Source organism: Necator americanus, chromosome IV (assembly GCF_031761385.1).
Source record: "Necator americanus strain Aroian chromosome IV, whole genome shotgun sequence".
Taxonomy (NCBI): Eukaryota; Metazoa; Nematoda; class Chromadorea; order Rhabditida; family Ancylostomatidae; genus Necator; species Necator americanus.
The window spans coordinates 33116891-33137292 of record NC_087374.1 but is presented as its reverse complement, the minus strand read 5'-3'; the positions used below and the strand labels follow the sequence as shown (position 1 = coordinate 33137292).

General features: G+C 39.2%; 2 protein-coding genes across 2 annotated transcripts in view; one reads left to right on the top strand and one right to left on the bottom strand.

Moving 5' to 3' along the window:
- The window catches only part of RB195_003528 (uncharacterized protein), a gene marked incomplete at both ends in the record, with an annotated part of 84118 nt that overhangs the window by 51648 nt on the left and 12068 nt on the right, over positions 1–20402 (bottom strand). The window lies entirely within an intron of this gene.
- RB195_003529 (uncharacterized protein) lies at positions 6523–9323 on the top strand (the record flags this gene model as incomplete). The annotated part of the gene is made up of 2 exons (XM_064201223.1): positions 6523–6687; positions 9150–9323. The coding sequence occupies 2 exons, from the start codon at positions 6523–6525 to the stop codon at positions 9321–9323; spliced, it is 339 nt and encodes a 112-aa protein (XP_064057102.1).

Sequence of the window (20402 nt, the reverse complement as noted above, 5' to 3'; positions counted from 1 at the left end):
AAATAGTCAAGTGCTTAATTAAATAGGTTTTTAAACAAAACAATTTTTTTGAAATTTAGAGGTTTATAGTTGCATTTGACGGTCTAGAACAGGGATGAAGGATCGGGAAACACTCCAAGGTGTCGGGAAGGTGACAGTATGACAGTGGTGGTGGTCAAGCGAATAGAAATGTTTCATGGAATAATTCGGGAACCTAAGTAGTAGAAAAAAAAACTTCGTTATCTCTTTCTGGGAAAAGAATACGTGGATGTACGCGCTTGTACGCAAAGAAGATCATCTATCTGATCTATACACATGGATAGTGTTAATGAGCACAGAAATGTTGGAAAACATGTATTCTATGAGACTTTCATGGAAGAGAATTCTAGAAGACGGGGTTAGGTCGAGCACTATTCCAGGCAAACATTGATTCCGAAAGTTTCGAGGCCAAACTTGAGGATTTAGAGGTTTTGACGTTAACGTCAAAGCCCCTAAATCATGGCACCCCGACGTGAACAAGGCTGAGCAAAACAAATGATCCATTTCGCGCGTTCCAGATAAGTGCTTGTGTCCAGCACTCCGAAAAACTCCGTAAAAATCGGATTTCAGCTTTGTTAGGTTGTTGCTACTTTAGTGATCGGAAACAAATCTAAGGGTCCCAAAGCAACAGATAAGATGCTTCAACCGAGCCGATGTCGCCAAAAGAATCCCGCGCCACTCCGGACCTTTACAGTCCTAGAGTTGGACCTCTACACCGCTTGTTCGCAACAGTAAACAATAACAATAACAACATTTTAGATCAGAAATAAGCGACGCTTTGTTCTTTCGGCGCGCCGGACGACTAAAAAATTAACCGATGATGAGAAAAAAAAACAGTTTTGGAGTTTGGAAAAGCAGATATGGAGTTTCGAAGAACAATGTGAGCACGGGATGTGTTTTTTCGGCTGTATTTTCATTTTAGTGTGCAGGCTAGAGACGTCTCCAGGCCTCTACAAATAGCTTAATTAGAGATGTTCGCGCTTCCTGGAACTGAATACATGTGTCTGGAGAGGAAAACAATTCATGTTCTTCTGTGAATCAGGAGCCTTCTGGTCAGGCCGACTAGTTTGTCCAACGAAGCAACTCCTTACATGTATAAGACTCATGCGCAGAGTGGATTAATTGTGAAATCTCACCCAATACACAAAAACATAACGTGACAGAGAAACTCTTTACACCTGCCCTAGTAGTAAAATTCACTTTACGTTGTGTATGTCCAGCCACTCCTGTGGGTGTAAAGAGTTGTCTCGTTGGGCAAAATATCCCTCGCGTACTCCTGCTGCTTCCGATTCCCATTTCCGCACTAATATTTGGAAATTATGCCTCGAGCTCAGTAGATGAATGAAATGATTCAACCCCGAATACTTCCCACTTGCTGTCATTTAGTTCATGTAATTACGGATGAACTCATCAGCAGAAACTTTCGCGAAAAGATCCGCGGAGGATTATCGGCTAAAGTCAGCAGAAGACGTAGAGAAGGATGTTGGGATCTTTGTGCAGAAATAGAGTTTGGATTGTAAATTACGAATACGAGACTGGTCAATTTCGATTCTCCGTAATCGTCTTAAAAAATGGTGTGGGAACCGCCATACTTCCTACGAGACACGCTAGAACGCACCTGCCTCATACACTCTCGTTCGTTCCCTCAGCAGCCTGTTTCACTGGTTTTACTTGAACACGCTGCTAAGGGGAGTCCTTTGACTTTCGCTGCTCGTTCGTGGACACGGAGCGTGAGGGGGAGGGACGACGCGTCCTAACGTACTTCGTAGAAGGAAAATCCTTTTCTCACGCTATTTTTCAGGACGATTAGGAAACATTGGACGTAACCACGCTCATAACTCGGAATCTACACATCGAACTTTAACATTTTGTACCACAGACACTTCAACATCGTGAATTTCGCGATATGCTACCTTTGATATTTTGCGTCAACGTCATATTTGGGGGCTACGGTATTTATTTATGTTTACTCGAACAGAATCAGCTTTTAACCTACCAAAACCTCCATGAAAAATGATGAATGGACAGCGAATTCTACGAAATAGCAAGTTTCCGAGAGTTACATATAATTCAAGGGTTATGATAGCAGGAAGTTGTTGACAGCTGACGACCAACGAGAGATACTAGAAAGATGCTCAGCAGATTCCAACAAACATGACAAATTACATCCAAGTGCTCACCACATTGGAACCCCGGAAAATACTTATCTCTCCGATTCTTCCTTGAAAACAGGGCTCATATGCTTGCCTATCCAGTATTTTACAAACTGGAATTTTTTTTGTGCTAAATTCTCCAGACCAATCTTGCCTATGGGCTTGCTTTGGCAGCTCACTTCAAACCCCTTTTTGTTTTTAATAGATTGGTCCCGAAACCAGTATCCAAACAATAATTTCGTGTTTTAATTCTAATCTTATTGTGCATCGAACGCACGCACGCGGATCGCACGCAGAAACCGATAAATTCCGACACTCAAAGACTTGGTTCGCCTAATGGCATCTCGATTCGGTGCCAACAGAAAACAAACGGGTCCCACATTTTTTGCTTTACGACTTCAGCTGGTTGTAATCTAGCAGTGTTTTGGTTATCGCAGCAGGGTCCCGCTTCTCATCAAGTTTTACTGTACTTCCTACGGCTAAATACTATGCGAGGGATTGTGCTCAGCACTCAGGTATCAATTTTGCAGACGCGCAGATAGTTGTGAAAATGCAACCTTGGAAGACTCAAAGAAAATCTGGAAGTCGAGAGCAATGGATTTGAGCAAGAAATTTTGATTTTTTTTTTCTGATTACAACCATTCGCATTATCAACAAAGCGCCAGTCGTTTTTTTTTTTTCGTCCCTTATTCTTTTTCTGAAAAAAAAGGACGAGGAAGACACTTTGAAGGAATGCCGAAGCACGGTGGATTCAGAGTGTACAGCAAGCAGAAGATAACATTGATGTTGTTTATCAAGGAGAACCTAAAGGATGCTCATAAAGACAACATATGACGAATCTAAAGTTAGGAAACCCGTAAAAAAACATGTAGTTCGTGGTGAACATTACGACTATGGGCGTAGACGTGATCAATTCCTCTTAATCGTCGTGAAAAATGGCATGGGAAACAGCGTTTTTTCCTACGAAGCAGCTGAAAACGCTCTACTCGTGCACGTGTGCGAGCCAGTGCTTGAAAACCAAGGTCGCGTAAACAGCTTGTTCAAGTTAAACGAATCAATGTCTGTTGATGGGATCGGAGCGTGTGCAAGTGTGGGCGTTCTAACGTGGCTCGTAGGAGCAAATGCACCCCAAACTCTGTATTTTTCATAGAATCCCGAACTACGTCAGTTTCGATAGACACTGGCTTTACTAAGTAAATTACTGCCAGCTCAAATGACGAAAACTTTGAGTTTGATTAGGCACGTGAAAATCCTTGGTAATCAAAGGAATACTAAGGGAATTTCTATGAGAGTTTCCTCGGGAGATTGTGACAGCATCGCCGTTCACAGAAAAATTAAAATAGATTTAAAAAATTATATAAAAAATAAAATTTAGATAAAATAAATAAATATAAATAGTATTAATTAAAAAAAAGGTAAAAATTAAAATAAAATTAATTAGGAGATTATTTACACTAGGGAAAGAAGATTTCCAAGTTCTGATGTTTTACTGCGGTTATGTATCTGAAGTCCTTATCGCAACCACTCATTCAGATAGTTTTTCTTTTAGACATGACAATGTATAGAAGAAAGAGATAAGGAAATAAAGCAAATGCATTTCTAATAAGAAGAAGTTAGCGGGAAAAGCTTTGAGCGTAAGCGTTTCCCCAAATGTTCAAAAAAAAAAAACTGAAAAAAGAAAAAGAACTGGAAAAATGAAATGGTCTGACAACAATTTAGGAAAAGGAAAGATTTTTCTTTTTTTTTTGAAAAGATGAATTCATGAGTTTTAATGGAGGATCAAGCATAAAATAAACGTCTTTCAGTTGAAAATGTGGAAATGTAGCCAGAAAAATCAGCTGCTCCGCCCACATCAGAAGTCCCAGTAATTATTCTTCGTGCGTGCATTTATTCTTCACAGATATTGTTCCCACAGATATTAGCACAATGTTTTTCTGAAGACGTCGAACGTTGAAAATAAAGCAAGTACTTAATCTATGTACATTAAGAGCCAATTTTTGGAAGTTTAAAAGAATTTTTCAATAGGAAACTTCTCATATTTTCGCAGGGAACGGAACGCTTAAAGAAAATTTAGTGTCGCATTTATGTTAGTCATGAAAACGAGTACAGTCAAGTGCATGTCTGTGAATCTGAGCATCTGTAGAGTTCCTAAAAATAGGGATTTTTCCGTAAATCTTGTGATATCACCAATTTCTGGTAATTTTGCTGTGTTTTCACTTTCAACGATAAATTAGGTTTCTTCAAAAATCTCCGGAATTGTATGTGAAATTGAATGTAAGCTAAATTTATGAGTGTTTGCTAGCTGAGCAAAGCCCAAACTAACACAATACGTGCGATTATCAGCGCTTCACATGAGCGAGAGGGTTTTTTCTTCGAATATTTTTGTATGATATTGAAACAATATTACAAAATTAACTTTAAATGCAAACGTATGAATAGAAATTAATGAGAAATGTATTGAAATAGAAAAAATTTCTCGAGGTTGTTGGACAAAAAAGTCATGATTACCGTGCTTTTTCCACCTTTACACCATAAAAGATCGTTAGAAAACCATACGTAACCAGTAACCATAGGAATTTTCTCCCTACATTTTTCGATTACGTATGTAATCAACAGGGGAGGGGAGGGAACTCTAAATGTTCCTAGTTTTGCACGTTTCTGCTGAAGTTCGCGAAAATTGCGAGACTTTCCTATCCTCACATGATAATTCTGCATGTCATATTGAATCTCTGTTGAGGTTCGTCTCTTTCTTTTTTTTGGTTAAATGACATTTTTTTTCATAACGCTGATAAATCTTCAACGAATTGTTATTGACATTCCACGAGAAATTTCATCAGCCTTTGCAAAATAACGGCTCTTCATTGAAAAATGATTGTTAGAAAAATCATAAAAATCCCTGACGAAGGATTTCTTAACGTTACGTGATAGATAAGTTCACCAAAGTAATACCGCAGTATAGAGAACTAATAGATGACAAGAAAAGGAAAAGAAAAGAAGAAGGAAAGAATTGAAAAAGAAATGAAAATAATGGGAGAAAGATTCAAGAAAAGCCTTGACGAAAGATGTCCTAACGTGACGTGATAAATAAATTCACTAAATTACTACCCTAGTATAGAGAAGTGAGAAAAGAGAAAAAAAGGAGACTTAAAGTCATCACCCTACGAATCTGAGGTGGTACGGATTTCAGGTGGAGTATCCGTGTACGGAGTCGTAGACTATGGAGAGAAAGGTGATTCCGTCCATTTCTTCCTAATTCCCGTAAAAAACGTCCGGACGATACGGCTTCGAGCGACCCGGCGCGCTATTTTTTACAACGAGTTCGTACCGTTTTTTTACGGCAGTTAGGAAGAAATGGACGGAATCACCACTTATAAGAATATTCCACCTGAAATCCATACCACCTCCACTTCGAGGAGTGATGCCTTCAAGAAAAACGTGAAAAAAAAACAATGAGAAATCGCTAGGAAACGCTTTAAGTACGGTCGTATTTTGTTTCCTTTCTACGACCGCTGATGTATTTCAGCCGTAGAGTCCGAACAGATCTTAATTCACAACATAACTGAATAGACACGACTGTTACTCAATAATATTATTAAGCATCTATCAGATGACATCACAATTCATAAATCCGACGAGCCACCTAGAAGTTGGCTTTCTCAGGCACTGTCAGATCAAATTTTCTGTGGAAAGTGGCAGTAAGTGCACCACTCGGTAGTTGCCGAGTTCGACGCAAAAAAAAAACACCTTCCCATTATGTCGACGTCATTGCAACAGAAAAACTTCGTGTAATAAACCTCGAGCGGGGTCTTTAACAAGGCTATTCTATTGCGATAGGCCTGTCTTTTTTTGTTGCTAAAATTAAAATTTAGCTCATTGAAAAGAAATTTTCATTGAAAGGCGGGTAATTTGGGTTCTATAAGCAGAACGTTGATTAATGAGGTATTTTTGAAAAATTGCAGACAAATTTTCATGTGAAGCTATGAAATTTTTGGAGAATTTGCGAGGGCGTACCTGACTAAGCACTCCATCGTCCCCATCTACCGTGAATAAATAGGAAGGATACAAGTAAAGGGTGCAACTAACCAAAATCTTCAAAATTTGCAGAGAATCTAACATTTTGTGCATTACAGACATCTTCCTCCATTACCAACGGAGTCAAACTGTGAGTCTACCTATTCGCATTTCGCTCCATCATGACGTACGGATCAGAGACTCGGGCAGCACCGTCTACAGTAATGGAGAGGTTTGATTGCACGGCAAGGAAGCTGTTTAGACGGGCGCTTGGCCACTTCTGGCCTAAGGTATGCTAAAATGAGCTCTTTATGCGGATATCGATGTGGTGTACTGGCAGATGACGCGTAGAGGATATCAACATTTTGCACCGCCATCCGAAGTGGCTACAGAGAACCGTCTTCGCTTTTTTGGTCATATATTAAGGAGACCACCAGATCGCCTCGTTCAACGAGTTCTAAGGGTTTGTCGGACTCAAGCTGGAAGAGGTCTCTTGGCAGAAGATGTAAGTTCTAGACTGAGGTGGTGAAGGAGGACTTGAGGACAGTTGCCATGAGTTGGCATGACGGTTGGCATGACAGTAGGCCCTTCAGGCGAGACGCAAGGTTTTGCAGGATATGGAATAGCAGCAAATGGATTGGTTCTGTGCAAGCTCTTGCAGAACATCGAGAAGGTTTGGCAGAGCTATCTCACACCTCAGCGAAGATGCGGGCAATCACATTAGGCGATAATATCAGCCAGTCGATTAGGTCAAGCCATAGCCATAGAGAAGTCAAATAGAGCAAAACTAAATAAATTACATAAATTAGAAGCTAATTAAGGTTGCATTAACGTATTAGTAACCTGAGTTCTAAATTTTAAGCACTTAAAAGCAGCACACCACAAATCTGACGTGGTGAGAGAGAAGCGGAAATGCTAGAGATGGGGTTGTGGATTGCGGGATTAAGGGGTGGTTCCACTCACATATCTCCCTAATCGCCGTAAAAAACAATATGAGGACCATGAGGACCACTTTGTTTATTACGAGGGACGCCAGAACGCTCCTCTATGCACACGTTCCTGGGCCCTTAGCAGTCTGTTCATTGGTTTCACTTGAATAGGCTGGTGAAATGATATCACTGATCTTCGTCCGCTCGCACTTGAAATAAGGGTGGAGCGTTGCAAATGAAATCGTCGTAAAAAAATTCGTCCGTCGTCCAAACCATTTCTTACGACGATTAGGGAGAGGTGAGCGGAACCACCCCTGATCCTGGAATTTAGAATTTTAACTCTAGATTCCTTCAGCAAATTCATGGTGTCCTGCCATCTTCGTAATGTCGAGCAGAAAGACACGAAAAGAGAATAGAAGAAGTGCATTGTTCGGAAGCACTGCCATCCTGCGACAGCCATTCCAGCACTTCGGTTGCGAAAACGACTAATCCGAACGATCGGTACGGAAACATAAGGAAGAAGAACAGGTAATAAAAATAGTAAGCTTAATCGTCTATACACAACAGTACAGAGTGGAACACTAAAAAATAACCCGCCACCGGTTTAGCAAACAAAATGTTCACATTCTCCCAGACAAAATTCATAGCTCATTGAGAAAAAAAGCTTTAACGCAGTAGCATCTTTACGCATAATTAGGAACACCTATTCACCCATCCAGAAATCATGGCTGGATCCAAAGATGAGACATCTCTCTTGAAGATGGGTGAGTCTATTTCGACTCTACTGAAGCATGCGGTAAAGGACGGGTGCTCAGTAGCAAAGTGAATTCGCATGCAACTTAAGCTGTAACTCCTTTCATTCCCACAAAAAATAGTGGATTCTCAAGGTGCTGCCGAGGCGTTACGGTAAGCTGGGAGAAAAATAACACTACCTCATCAATGATGAGAATCAAAACTTTAGGTAGAATAAATTCTTTTGGCGAAAATATGTTAACTTTAATGGTGCTCATCTCCACGAATAAATCCTTATTTGTGTTCAGATATTAGTATTTATTCTCCTATTGATTTATGAAGTCATTGAGACAGTAATCCCGCCCCCATAAACGGCTCAGTCATCACCTCCAACTTCAGTCGTAGCAACAACAAAAAAAGGCTTTCGAATTACATGCCAGAAGAAAAATATAAAGATATTCATAAGAGGATGCAGAAATACTTCTAGACGATTTTTTTCTTTATAATTAGCAGAGCTGTTGCAGAAGAGTAATTAGAGAAAAAAAACATGTGAAGTCTACTTAATTAGAAATTTTTCCAAAGCTGCTGCAGAATTAGAATTAATAGAATGAAGATTAAAGGCATCACTCCACGATTGTGGAGTGGTGCGGGTTTCAGGGAGTTATTCTTGCACAGGGTCGTAGATTATGAAGAAAAGGATGATTCCGTCTATTTCTTCCTAATTGCCGTGAAAAAACGTCCCAGAAGATACGACATCGAGCGCTTCGGCGTGCTACTTTCTACAACGAGTTCGATTGGAGCGCACCAGCCTTGTGCACACACCTCATTTTCCGGCCGTTTTTTTTTTTGATGCAATTAGGAAAAAATGGACTCAATCACCCTCCTCTCCATAATCTACGACCCCGTATAGGAACTCTCCACCTGAAATCCGCACCACCCCAGATTCGTGTGCTGATGCCCATAGGTATAACGAATCTTTTCCTAATTGCTAGATCGGGGAATTTTATCCGGATTAACCGACCACAGCTGGATTTCTTAATCCAGTTTAGTGCTCTAAGTGCTTGCATATGCAAAATAGATCGGCACTTAAACGCATCATCCCTCAGAAGACAAAACTGACACCCCCCACCAAAAAAAGTGCTTGACTCTTAAGGCAGCCAAATGATCGCAAACAACTACGAATCCGTCAAAAATTCGCAACGGGACCCTGTTATGGCGTCTTGTGGATGTAATTATCTACAGATAAATGTCACGACAGCAACAGGAACTCCAAAATACACTATTTTCGCTGTTATTCATTTTTTAGGGTAGTTGTAGCGAAGTCGCCAAGAGGTCCGCTGTGGCCGCAACGTCGATGGTACGTAATCGCCCTGGCGCTGACCAACGCTTTGATCCCTCCGAGGTCAATAAACTGGAAGCAGACGTGTCTAGGAGGATACAAACACAACTCGACTTGACACAACGACTAACCCCCCGCTAGTCAGATGTTATATTTTAAATTATTTACACGTTTGTAAACCTTGAACGATTCTGAATTGCAGTAAAAAAGCACGTTGCAGCATCTCAAGTAGACTGATACGCCAGAGACTTTTTTATTCTTATTTATTTTCCTTCTTTTGTTTATTTCTCACAAGGATTCTTTCATCAAAATTTGACTGAGTAATCCGGATGTCTTGAAGAAAGAAAATTAGGGAGACATGAATAGAAATAGAGTTGTCATTTGTGAAAAAAGTAACTGCATATAATTCTTTTTGCAGCAGTAACTCTCAAGTGTTGTCTTGCTTTGCTGAGAAGTCAACAAATACATGAAGGATTCAGAAAAAAAGATAAATTATCATTCAATAGACTGAAAATGAAATAAGCGCAAATCCCTCGAGTTTCTTGAAGCACTATGCGAGTGTGAAGGGGCCTGACGATACGAAAATCTGATGAATCACGATAATCAAAGAAAAATTTGCTTAATTGCAAAATTGTGTGAGACTTTTTGCTGCTTTAGGAGCCGAATTCGTAAACGTAGGGTAACGTCAGCAAAACGTACTTCTGCAAACAAAATGCACTTCAGCTTAATTCTGCAAAATTAAGATGACTGTTATTATATGTTGCATGGCCTCATCACGCACCTCCTTCAGAGAACACTTAAAGGCAGCGTAGATTGATTTCCACTGGTGTGGAAACCACAACTCGTAGAGTTTGAATAGTAGTTTGCGGAACCCACTGGAGTCCCGCTCATCTTAATCGTCGTTAAAAGCCATTATGGAAGCATCATTCTTTGCCACAATTCCAGTTGCAAAGGCCCACTTTCGCGCGTCTCACGTCTTCTGCTTTATCAAGTGAGACAAAACTTCTGAGGGACCAAAACATGTTCGTGGAAGCGCGTTCTATCGCATCTCGTAGGAACTAATGCGTCTCCCACGCCTTTTTTTACGACGATTAGGGAGCTGTTAGGAACGACTACAACAGCGTGGTGGAGGCGTTTAGTTCGTGCGCTGCCTTTGTACGATTGCAGGATCGATGAGGACTCAATCTCTGCATCGTAGGTGCTCACTCACCTACGGACACCGCCGTGGACAACAAAAAGGTCGCGTTTTTGATGAACTCAGTACTCTGATATCCAGGATAACAGGCCGGCCGGCGGTAATTGTTGGAATTGATGCAAATGTAAAGATGGGAGTTGAAATTCAATCGGATGTGCATGGAAAATGGTTCTATCCAATAAAACAAACATCGGACAAAGGAAATTGTCTGATAGATCGTTGCGAGCAGGCGAACCTTATAATTGCACCTACGTTTAAGAGGAGTCAGCTTACGCGGCAAGTGTAAGCCCTTTTAACGGCAGAGAAGCAGCGGAAGCGGGAAATGCCAATTCTTATGCTTCAGCTCAATTACGTTCTGACGGTGAACATCGTCTTGTCAGATATCCGAAAATGTGGAGCTGTCTGAGACGTTGCATTCAATTCCGACCACCGTTCTGTTCTTCTCAGCTTTATGACACGAATCCAGAGAAGGCACCAAGGAGCTCAACATCAAACGAAGCCCGTCTCGGCAGGTCTCAAAAACGAGGAATGCAGAAAGAAATTTTGCAAACGATGGTGTATTGGATTATGGGCCAGAAAGAGAATGGATGACGCTGCCTCTTCTAATAAACGCATTCAGAACGTTGCAGAAAAACCGGCCCCAGTTTTGGCCTTAAGAAAGACGTTCGCCTTTGCATCTGCAGAGTCAATATCCACGTATAATTCTGTATTTGTCGTCCGCACTACTTGTGATTTCAGTCGGATAAACAACCCTGCTTATCTGGAGGAAGTATTTCAATGCTTTGCTGAACCGACAAACGCCGTCAGTGTCTGAACTCGCGCACGCCCGAAGACAAACGCGCACCACGGTCAGCAAAGAGCCGCCGACGGAGTCAGAGGTACTAGCCTGCATTCAAAAAATGAAGGGTGGAAATGGAAAATGGAGAATGGGAATACCAAGAATTACCGAGGAATATCATTGCTGCATATAATCTACAAGATTTTGTAGCGGATCATCCTGCATCGTCTAATCCGACGTTGCGAAAAAACCACCCTCAACGAGAAAGCTTACTTCGTCCTGGACGATCGACGATTGATTAGGTCTTCATTGTGAGAAGAGTGATTGAAGTGCAGCAGCGGTGTTTGAAGCCTCTACAGTTAGCCTTTTCAAACTTCGAAGCTGCTTTCGACTCTCTTTACCGGTGCCGTCTTCTCAATGCGTTTCGCGCCGATGGATTTCCAGAAAAGTTTGTACGCTTAATAAACGACATGAATAGCTGCTGCAGTTCGAACACCAGCTGGATGTGTAACACCGTTCAAAGAAGAATTTAGAGTGAAACAAAGGGCTGTAACGAGATCCTTTCTGTTCAACTTTGCCGTCGATGCAAAGGACATTTGAGCAGTGTCCCACCGATAGCAGTCATATAAATATGTATATATATATATATAAATATATATATATATATTAGCACGGTCTCCACATCCCTTGGTGTATCTCGAGTACTCCGATGAGGTACTGATATTCGTCTCTACCTGCGCAAAGTTACAAAATATTGTTAATCTTACATGAAAATCAGATGCAGCCTTAGACTGCCATTCCACCCTGACAAACGCAAGCAGATGTGGGTCTCTAGGAGACTCTTAACGAAAATCATAGTGGAGATACAACCTATCAAACTCGGAGATGAGTTCTTTTATTTAGGCTGAATGCTGAGAAATGATGGCAGCTACGAGATAGATATTCAGCAAAGATGCACTATTTCGGCATTTAACTCCACCAACCTATTGTCGACTACCAACGAAGTTAAGCTGCGAGTCTACCTATCCGCGACTCGCCCTACCGTGAGGTACAGATCGGAGACTATGGCAGTGTCGTCGACGGTGATGAAAAGGCTCGGCTGCAAGGAGAGAAAGCTGTTTAGACGGCTGTTAGGCTACTTTTAGCCAATCGCGTGTCATAACGAAGAACTTTACTTGGAAGTTGATATGGTGCACCTGCGGATGAGATGTGGAAAAAGTCAACATTTTGTCCAGTCTTCTAAAGTAGTCACAGAAGATCGTCTTCTCTTCTTTGGATACGTCATGAAGAGAACCTCTGATCATCTTGTCCAAGTTGTCCTAAAGATGCTTCCAGATCCTATTTGGAAAAGCTCCCCTGGTCGTAAAAGAAAGTTCTGGACGAAGGTGATAAAAGAAGGTCTGAGGACACTTGGCGTTGACAGACAGTTCAGGCAAGACGTGAAGTTCCCCTACTTATGGTATAGAGAAGGATAGGTAGATTCTGTGCGAACTCTAGCTGAAGATCAAATAGAACGGGCTCGGAGATGTTCAAGGACGACACAAATCGGCGAAGATGCGAAGGGTGTAACATCTGCCCGCCGATTAAGTCAAATAAGTCATGAGCTCGAATCCCAAATAACATCACTATGCAATATTTACGATGATTTTGAGAGAAGTTGCATGCTACAGCGCTTCTACCCTTACCCCCCATAAAGGACATTTGTGAGTGTAAAGCAGCTAAACATTAATTATAAACGAATAAAGCAAAACAAATCATAACACATAGCAAAAACTGTATCAAATAGCCTCTAGACTGATTCTTCAGCAGGCGTATTAACCTCTAGACTGATACTTCAGCAGGCGTATTTCTATTTGATTTTCGAGCTCGTAAAAGAAATAACGAAGGAGAAGGATTGAAATATGAGTATGATGAGATGAGGAGAAGCGGGAACGCGCTTTGCTACATTTGAAGAAAGAAAAATAAAAGAATATGCTACAAAGGGGTTCCGTGCAGGAAAAGACAAAGCACCTTCTCAAGTGTTGAAGTCCTATAATTGAATTTGAAGGATTTTCTGTCCCCGAAATGAATTTGAAATTTCGGAATAAAAACAAAAAATGAAGTGAAAAGAGATTTGTGATGAAATTTACTGATTTTGGTCGCTCTTTGCATTCTATCACTTCTAACTCAGACGTTCAAGTATGCTTAAACAGTATACATAAGTAAACAACCAAATATATGACTGCAGAAAATTTTCTGAGAATGTCTGAGATTGCAAAAAAAAGGAAATGCTATAGAATTCGAGTCTGTTGCCAAGTTTTTGCTGCTGTTTCAAGAAAAAAAAACAATAGGAGCAAAACATACATACACCAATGCGGAAGTAGCGAAGAAAAAGTGCTTTAGACCCCAAATTGTTAGTAGTTTTCAATCAATCGATATCTATCAACGGGCTAAACTAGGCAGTTCCTCAAAATTCTTCTGCACGTCCCCTATCAAATCCTCCTGATGAACAGCTTTCAATTAATTTAAGCAATCATTTAGAGTAACCGAAATTTCAGAAATTTCTCCTAAAAAGCCCTGTGTGGAGGGTCCCATTGCTATTTACATATTTTAAAGGTGACTTAAACGACTATGTATTATATATATATATTTATATATATAAAGACTATATATAAAGACTTAAATGAATGAACACATAGCAGCATCATTAGTGGTTGCGATAAATAAACAAGTGAGTGAAGATATAAATATTATAATTAGGCATAAGCCACTGTTTACATACTATGGACTCCTTTAAAACGTAACTAGCTCGGGTAGCACATATAAAAATCGTCCAGCACGTTGGAAAACAACCAAAATGGATTGTTTTCAGTCGAACGACGTAGATCAAAGAAATATTTTCGTACATCCATTAAAAAAACCCAGTGTTACGCACTAGTTTACGAAGAAAATCTACAAATTTATAAAATCAATTTAAAAAAAGAAGAAATAAAGAAAAATAATGTATGAACAACTTTATACGACTGTATTCGACTATTTTCTAATGTTTTGATGAGATGTGGGATGTTTACGTCCTTGGACGCTCTTCTCCAATTATGACCCCCGGCTATGTTAGGTTGCAATTATTGTCCATTTGACAAATATTTGATAATGTTTTGCACTCCTCTCTAAAATATGCCAAATTTCGAATAACGTAGTTTAAGACGAAATTTTTGCGTATTTAGCGATCCCTTAAAACATATTTCCAGTGCCAGATGGAACTGTTCCGAAATGTTTGTTTTAAGACCAGTTATGAGAAGGCGACGGTGTTATGGTGCCGGATCCTAATAATTTTTAAAGTTTTTTATTTTTGATTTTCTTCGCCTTTTTCTAACTATTTCAATTTAGCAATTTTTATAAACATTCCACACGGTTTGTTTACTCCTTATACAGCTTGGTAAACATAAGACGAAAGAAATAGAATCATAAAGGGAACCATACTACCGCGTACCTGTTTCAGTAAGTGGCAACGAAGAAGCCAACACGTAGATTCAGTTCCGTCAACGAGTTAGTCCCAAGAAGACTTAGAAAAGGTTCAAGGAGAGCATTTTGTTGCTGCAGAAAGCCGTGGAACATTCCTCTGCACGTTAAGTCCCATAGGGTATGGGAAAATCACACGACGATCATACGATTTAGCAGTGACGAATGTCAATCTTCTAAGAAAATATTTCTCCCCGCACGACTTCCTTCATCATTTCACCTACGCTATTCGGATTCGTTCGTCCCACATTATAGCAAAGATCAACGAAATCGTATGTTTTATGCAACAAAATGAGAGTAATTTGCAGAGGTTCGTGAACTTTTGATCTGTGACCTCAACGTGAACGTGCATACAAAGTCCGGAAAATTCTGAAAAAAATTGAAATTTCCACGTCGGGTTCTTTTTTTTTCTTCGGAAACCGTACTTAACGTTGTCTCTTGTACAAATGTTTTGCCTGTAACAGTGAAAACTGGACTATTTCAAAGCAGACTCGCTGAAAATTCAACAAAAAAAACTCCAATGCTTATGTAGAAAATTTTATCTTATAGGTAGAGTCTTCTTAAAATTGCATTTAACTTTCCTTTGTGAGAGAGAACTCTACTAGCTAACTTTTTTCTCAACTTTCCAAAATTTCACCTTTTTTTTCCACTATTACCATTTTTCTAGTCATTTATTCTGTGTTTACTATGTTTAATCAGGACAACTGACTAATTTTTTAGGATTGAGATGTGAATCACTCCCAGAGCTAGTACTTATTTTCCTGGATATTGAGAAGGCAGCTTTGAAAAAAGGATATAAAAGGAAACATGTGATACTATTTACGAGTATATGTCATTTCTTTAAACAGAGAGAACGTTTTGAACGTTAAGATAAATTATTCGGGATAAAACTTCAGAAAATAAAAAATAAAAAATAAAAGTAAAATAAAAAATACAAAATGTATTAGGAACATTATTACAAATAATCCGCACCCTAGTACATGGCACCTTTTATTATTGCTTTCGCATAGAACGGGTGGATTACCCAAATAAGGGATTTTTCCTATTGCTAACCAAGAAAAATTTCGGCCAGTATTTATACAGCAGCTAAGCGTTGTGCACGCTACTTTTTATCTTTTTGTTCACATTGAAGATGGAGAATAAAAAAAACAAGCTTATGCCCAGTGGTGCTTTGGGAATTTAAGCAAAGCAATTGTGCTGCGGCCACGAATCAAAAAATATGCACGATGAGGGAGTGATAACCGCTTGGGCGGCTATAACTTGTTTGGTCAAATTCCATTCCCGAGATCTGAGCCCGGAAGACGAACAAATTTGGGGGTGGGTCACCGTTCAGACTACGATGACGATATTTTGAAATCAGTATTGGAAAAAATCCACAGCGAATTAAACAGTGACAGCGCTAGCAGAGAAGCTCCATACGTGGCATTTAGTTTTTTTCTTTTTTTTTTAATTATTCTTCAAGAACAAGAAAGAAACGTTAGCTGTTGTTTAATAAAGAAGATCAACACCAATCTTGGCTACAGCTCAAGAAAATCAGTTGAAAAGGGAAGTTATTTATGACTTAACTTAACAAATCTAAGAAGGATCTGAAAGATTAAACCAACGGGGGTTGCCTTTCAGAATTCGATGACGATTTCTTGAAGTTAGAAAAAAAATCCAAACAACGAGAGAATTTTAGCAAAGAGTGGGTCACAATCACTAAAAAATCATGTTCACAATAAATGCATGAAAAACAAAATGGAAGTTATTTATGGCTTAACCTAATAGCTTCATCAACTAATTAAATTATTATGAACCAGTATTTGAAGTATTAAGTATAGTATTAGTGATGAATTCTTCAATACATAAATTATTTCTTTTCATTGCTCTAAATTTAGCAACGTTATTGCAATTCTACTCATGTGATCCTACCGAATAGTTCACCTATGAATGAGATACATTAACGTTTACAAGAAAAAACTTTTACGGAAAATCTGTTCCTTAATGAAAACTATGAATTTTGCAAATTTTGGTCGGAACGCCTCGGGTAAAATAAGTTGCATGCAACTTTTTATTATCGTGCTTTAAACTTGAGTTTGAAGAGAAATTGCTAGAATTCTGATTCTAATCGTCCTTACTCAATATATCTACTAATACTCTACGAAATCCTTTTCGAAAAATTCTCTGCAAAATCATAATTTTTACGATTTTTTGCAACAAGATTCAAAATGAACGATATTCAGACGACTTACCCAGATTTGTAGAATTTGTACATACACAGTCGGCTTAGGAATAAAGCAGTACAAAAGTTGTTATGCTGCAAAAAGAATACAATTTCCTTCGTACATTACGTGAACGTTTGAGATTAAGTGGGCGGAGAATAGGATTGATATGCAGCTACGTGGTTGTGAAGTAAAATGTTTGCACTCATTTAATTACTTATTATGGTTACTAGTAAATTTTCCGAAAAAAAATAAAGTCCTGCTCATTGTGGAAGCTAAAAGGATCAATTAATAATTAGAATAGCGGCAATTATATTGCCTATAATTATGTAGTTTTGTTATTATGTATCATAATAAATAGTACTTACTAATTATTTAATGATAAGTTGCTAATTGTCACTAATTAAGAAAGTAATTATGTGCTGAAAAAACAATAGCGGTAAATAATTAATAAATATCAGCCTAGTATTAGGTGCATAAGATGTACATAGGTGGAGTACGGTACCGTATGGTCCAGTACAACCACACGTAGCACCGTAGTATTAAGTAGATTTAGCAAATAATAGGTTAATATGTAATATAATACTAAACGAATAAATATTTGACAAGTAATAGGTTAATATATAATATAATATTAATAATATAATATTGGGATAATAGTAAGGACAGTAAGGAAAAATACCAAATGAATATACCTTCTTTTTGTGGACAACATGAGAAGAGTTGCTGAGTGTGGACGAGATTGTGATGTCCCTTATAGAAATAGACCTCAGGGTAATTACTGATGATGACGTTGCCAGTTATACGAGTACGAGCCAGAGAAGAAAAAGTACTTCAATGAAGACATTCTTGGGAGCAGTCAGCGTCACGTGACGGAAATCACCAAAATCAGAGGGTGGAAATTGGCGGCGGCCATCGCCGGATATTGTTTTTACCGACGTTTTAATTACGAGAAGCTCGAAGATCGCACTGATGAGGTGTGGTGGATAGAGCGTAAGAAAAGTAGGTCATACATAGTAAGGGAACCTACAAGAGGTACAGACCACAACTCCTTTTCAAAGCAGTTCATTCGTTTCGTTTCAGTGATATCGCTATGGGCAAAATAAATCTACTTATATAGGAATATTTACTATTTTTCTCATTTACATTTTCTCATTTTCTAGAAATCAAAGACTCTTACAAAGTATACTAAGACCTTTACAAAACTCGTAATTTATCAAGGTCGGAGAAGAGTCGTTCGCTCCATGACTTTAGATGTCTCAGGTACCACTTTTTTTTCCTCAAAAATGGGTTCAAAGTGGTTCTAAGTGGTTGCGTTTTTTTTTCTAATGGTTATTTTTTCTTTTTTTTAAATTTACATCGGTTGAAAAGAATTTCTATGTGCAACATACCGTTTTCTTAGAAAGACAGGTAGATGTCAGTAAAGGTCTTAAGATTGAAAACAGTACTTTTTGAGAGTTATTAGCTGATGTAGGTTGTTTTCAGAAACAGAAGTGGGGACTAATGACCTTTTCCAGGAATAATTACTTAAATCAACAGCTTGGCCCTCTTGAATAGCAGAAATTTGCAAACGCTCACCTGCTCATTCATTATTCATTCAATGAGATGTTTGTTTACTTAGTTATTTATTTATTCACTTACTCATTAGTTCAAGCCTTCGAACATGCGCCCGACCTTACACGTCGCGACGATCGAGGGTCCTGCCACGCGCTCCTTTTTGTCGTTATTAGCACGACAGGCTAGTGCTACATAAGGAGAAGTTCTCAAAACTTTGATTTGGTCATTCTCCTTCTGTGAAATCTTTTGAATGTGATCGATCCGGATGGCTCGTCGACCAGATGGAAAAGTGAGTCCTGTGCTGCCACCTATAAATCATCTAAGGATCCCCAAACCGGGACCATGTCGAATCCATATCTAATTCATATCTTGAGGGTATTATTATTATATTAGGTGTACCGATGAGTTCTGTTCGCTTTTGTTAAAATAAGTGTCGATACGCAAGCACATGTTTAATTAGCGCACGTTCTGCTGTCTATCTTTATCGCCTAATGTATGGGTTATGACTATACGAGGTCGTAGATTGTGGAGAAAAGGGTGATTCCGTCCGTTTCTTCCTAATTGCCGCAAAAAACGGCCCGGCATATGCAGCGCGTTCACAAAGCTGGGCCCTCCAGTACAACTCTTCGCAGACAACAGCGCCCCTGAACGCTGGAAGCCGCATCTTCCGGCCCGTCTTTTTACGGCGATTAGGAAGAAATGAGCGGGATCCCACTCGTTTCTGCAATCTACGATTCCATATAGTCTTTGACCATTGGGGATCCATATCACGTCAGATTCGTGGGGTGATGACTTTAAGTGTGAAGCGATAGTATATTCATGGGTACTGATAAAGTTCCTACACGCCACTGTATTCTATACTGATTTCTACAAGGAAGAAATGCTATAAAAACATGTAGAAATTAATTGGAAGTGTTTGGTGAAGGTAAAGTTTCTGATAGGATAGATTCCAGATAACCCATCCACATCTAGACCAAATTCACGCTGAACTAGGGAATGTTGAGTATATGGTGGGACACTCGAGGACCAATACATTATGAGCTTTTAAAATCGAACGAAAAGCTCAATTCGGAGAAGTATTGTCAGGAATTTCGTAATTTCAAGACACCAGTCCAAGAAAAGAGGTCGGTGTTGTTCAGTAGGAAGGACATCATACTGCCCTAGTATCAGGATAATCTCAGGCCACATGCTGCTTTGGTGACCCGTCAAAAAAATTGCAGAACTAGGCTGAGAACATTCTGTCGCATTCATCATATTTCCCAGACTTAAAACTCTGCGACCATAACTTATTTTTGTCCTTACCAAATTTTTTGAATGGCAAAAAGTTAAAAAATGAAGATGTTCTCAAACAAGCACAACCACAACAACAAGCATTGGTTCAATCAAAAGATGAAGTATTTTTTGAAAATGTTATATACAAATTACCCTCACGGTAGTAAGAGCTCATTTTTTCCAAAAACTAATAGAACTTTCCGGTAGACCTATTATATTATTTTATTATAAGCGAATTGAGTTTATCTATGTTTTGTGCATACAGTGATACTATGCTACAGCCGCAAATGCTATTTCTGTTTTTATACAAGTAATTTGCTCTCAGCATTTACTCGTATTTGTGACATTTCTACTAGTTGCCCCTTGGTAAATGTGTTAAAAGTAATTATTTTATGTTACAATGTTGGGTTAAGGATAAAACCCTATCAAATCTCATTGTATACCAGATCCTCAGGGAGGAGTAGTGATATTTGAGCGATAAAAAGCGTGTGGCCTAGGAGTAGCTTAGAGCCCACGAAATTGGGACATTGACCACATTGCGCCTATGGATCCAATGGAACTGGGCCAGTGCAGTGGCTACGCGCACCACAAACCCTCCGGATTCGGGATATTGGTATTTGAAGAGCACTGATGCCTGCTGCTTCTTCGGGAGCGAACCCTGGGTACAATGAGTTAATTGTTGAATAAATGTTAAAAGTAAGTAAGATTTGAGAAAGAGA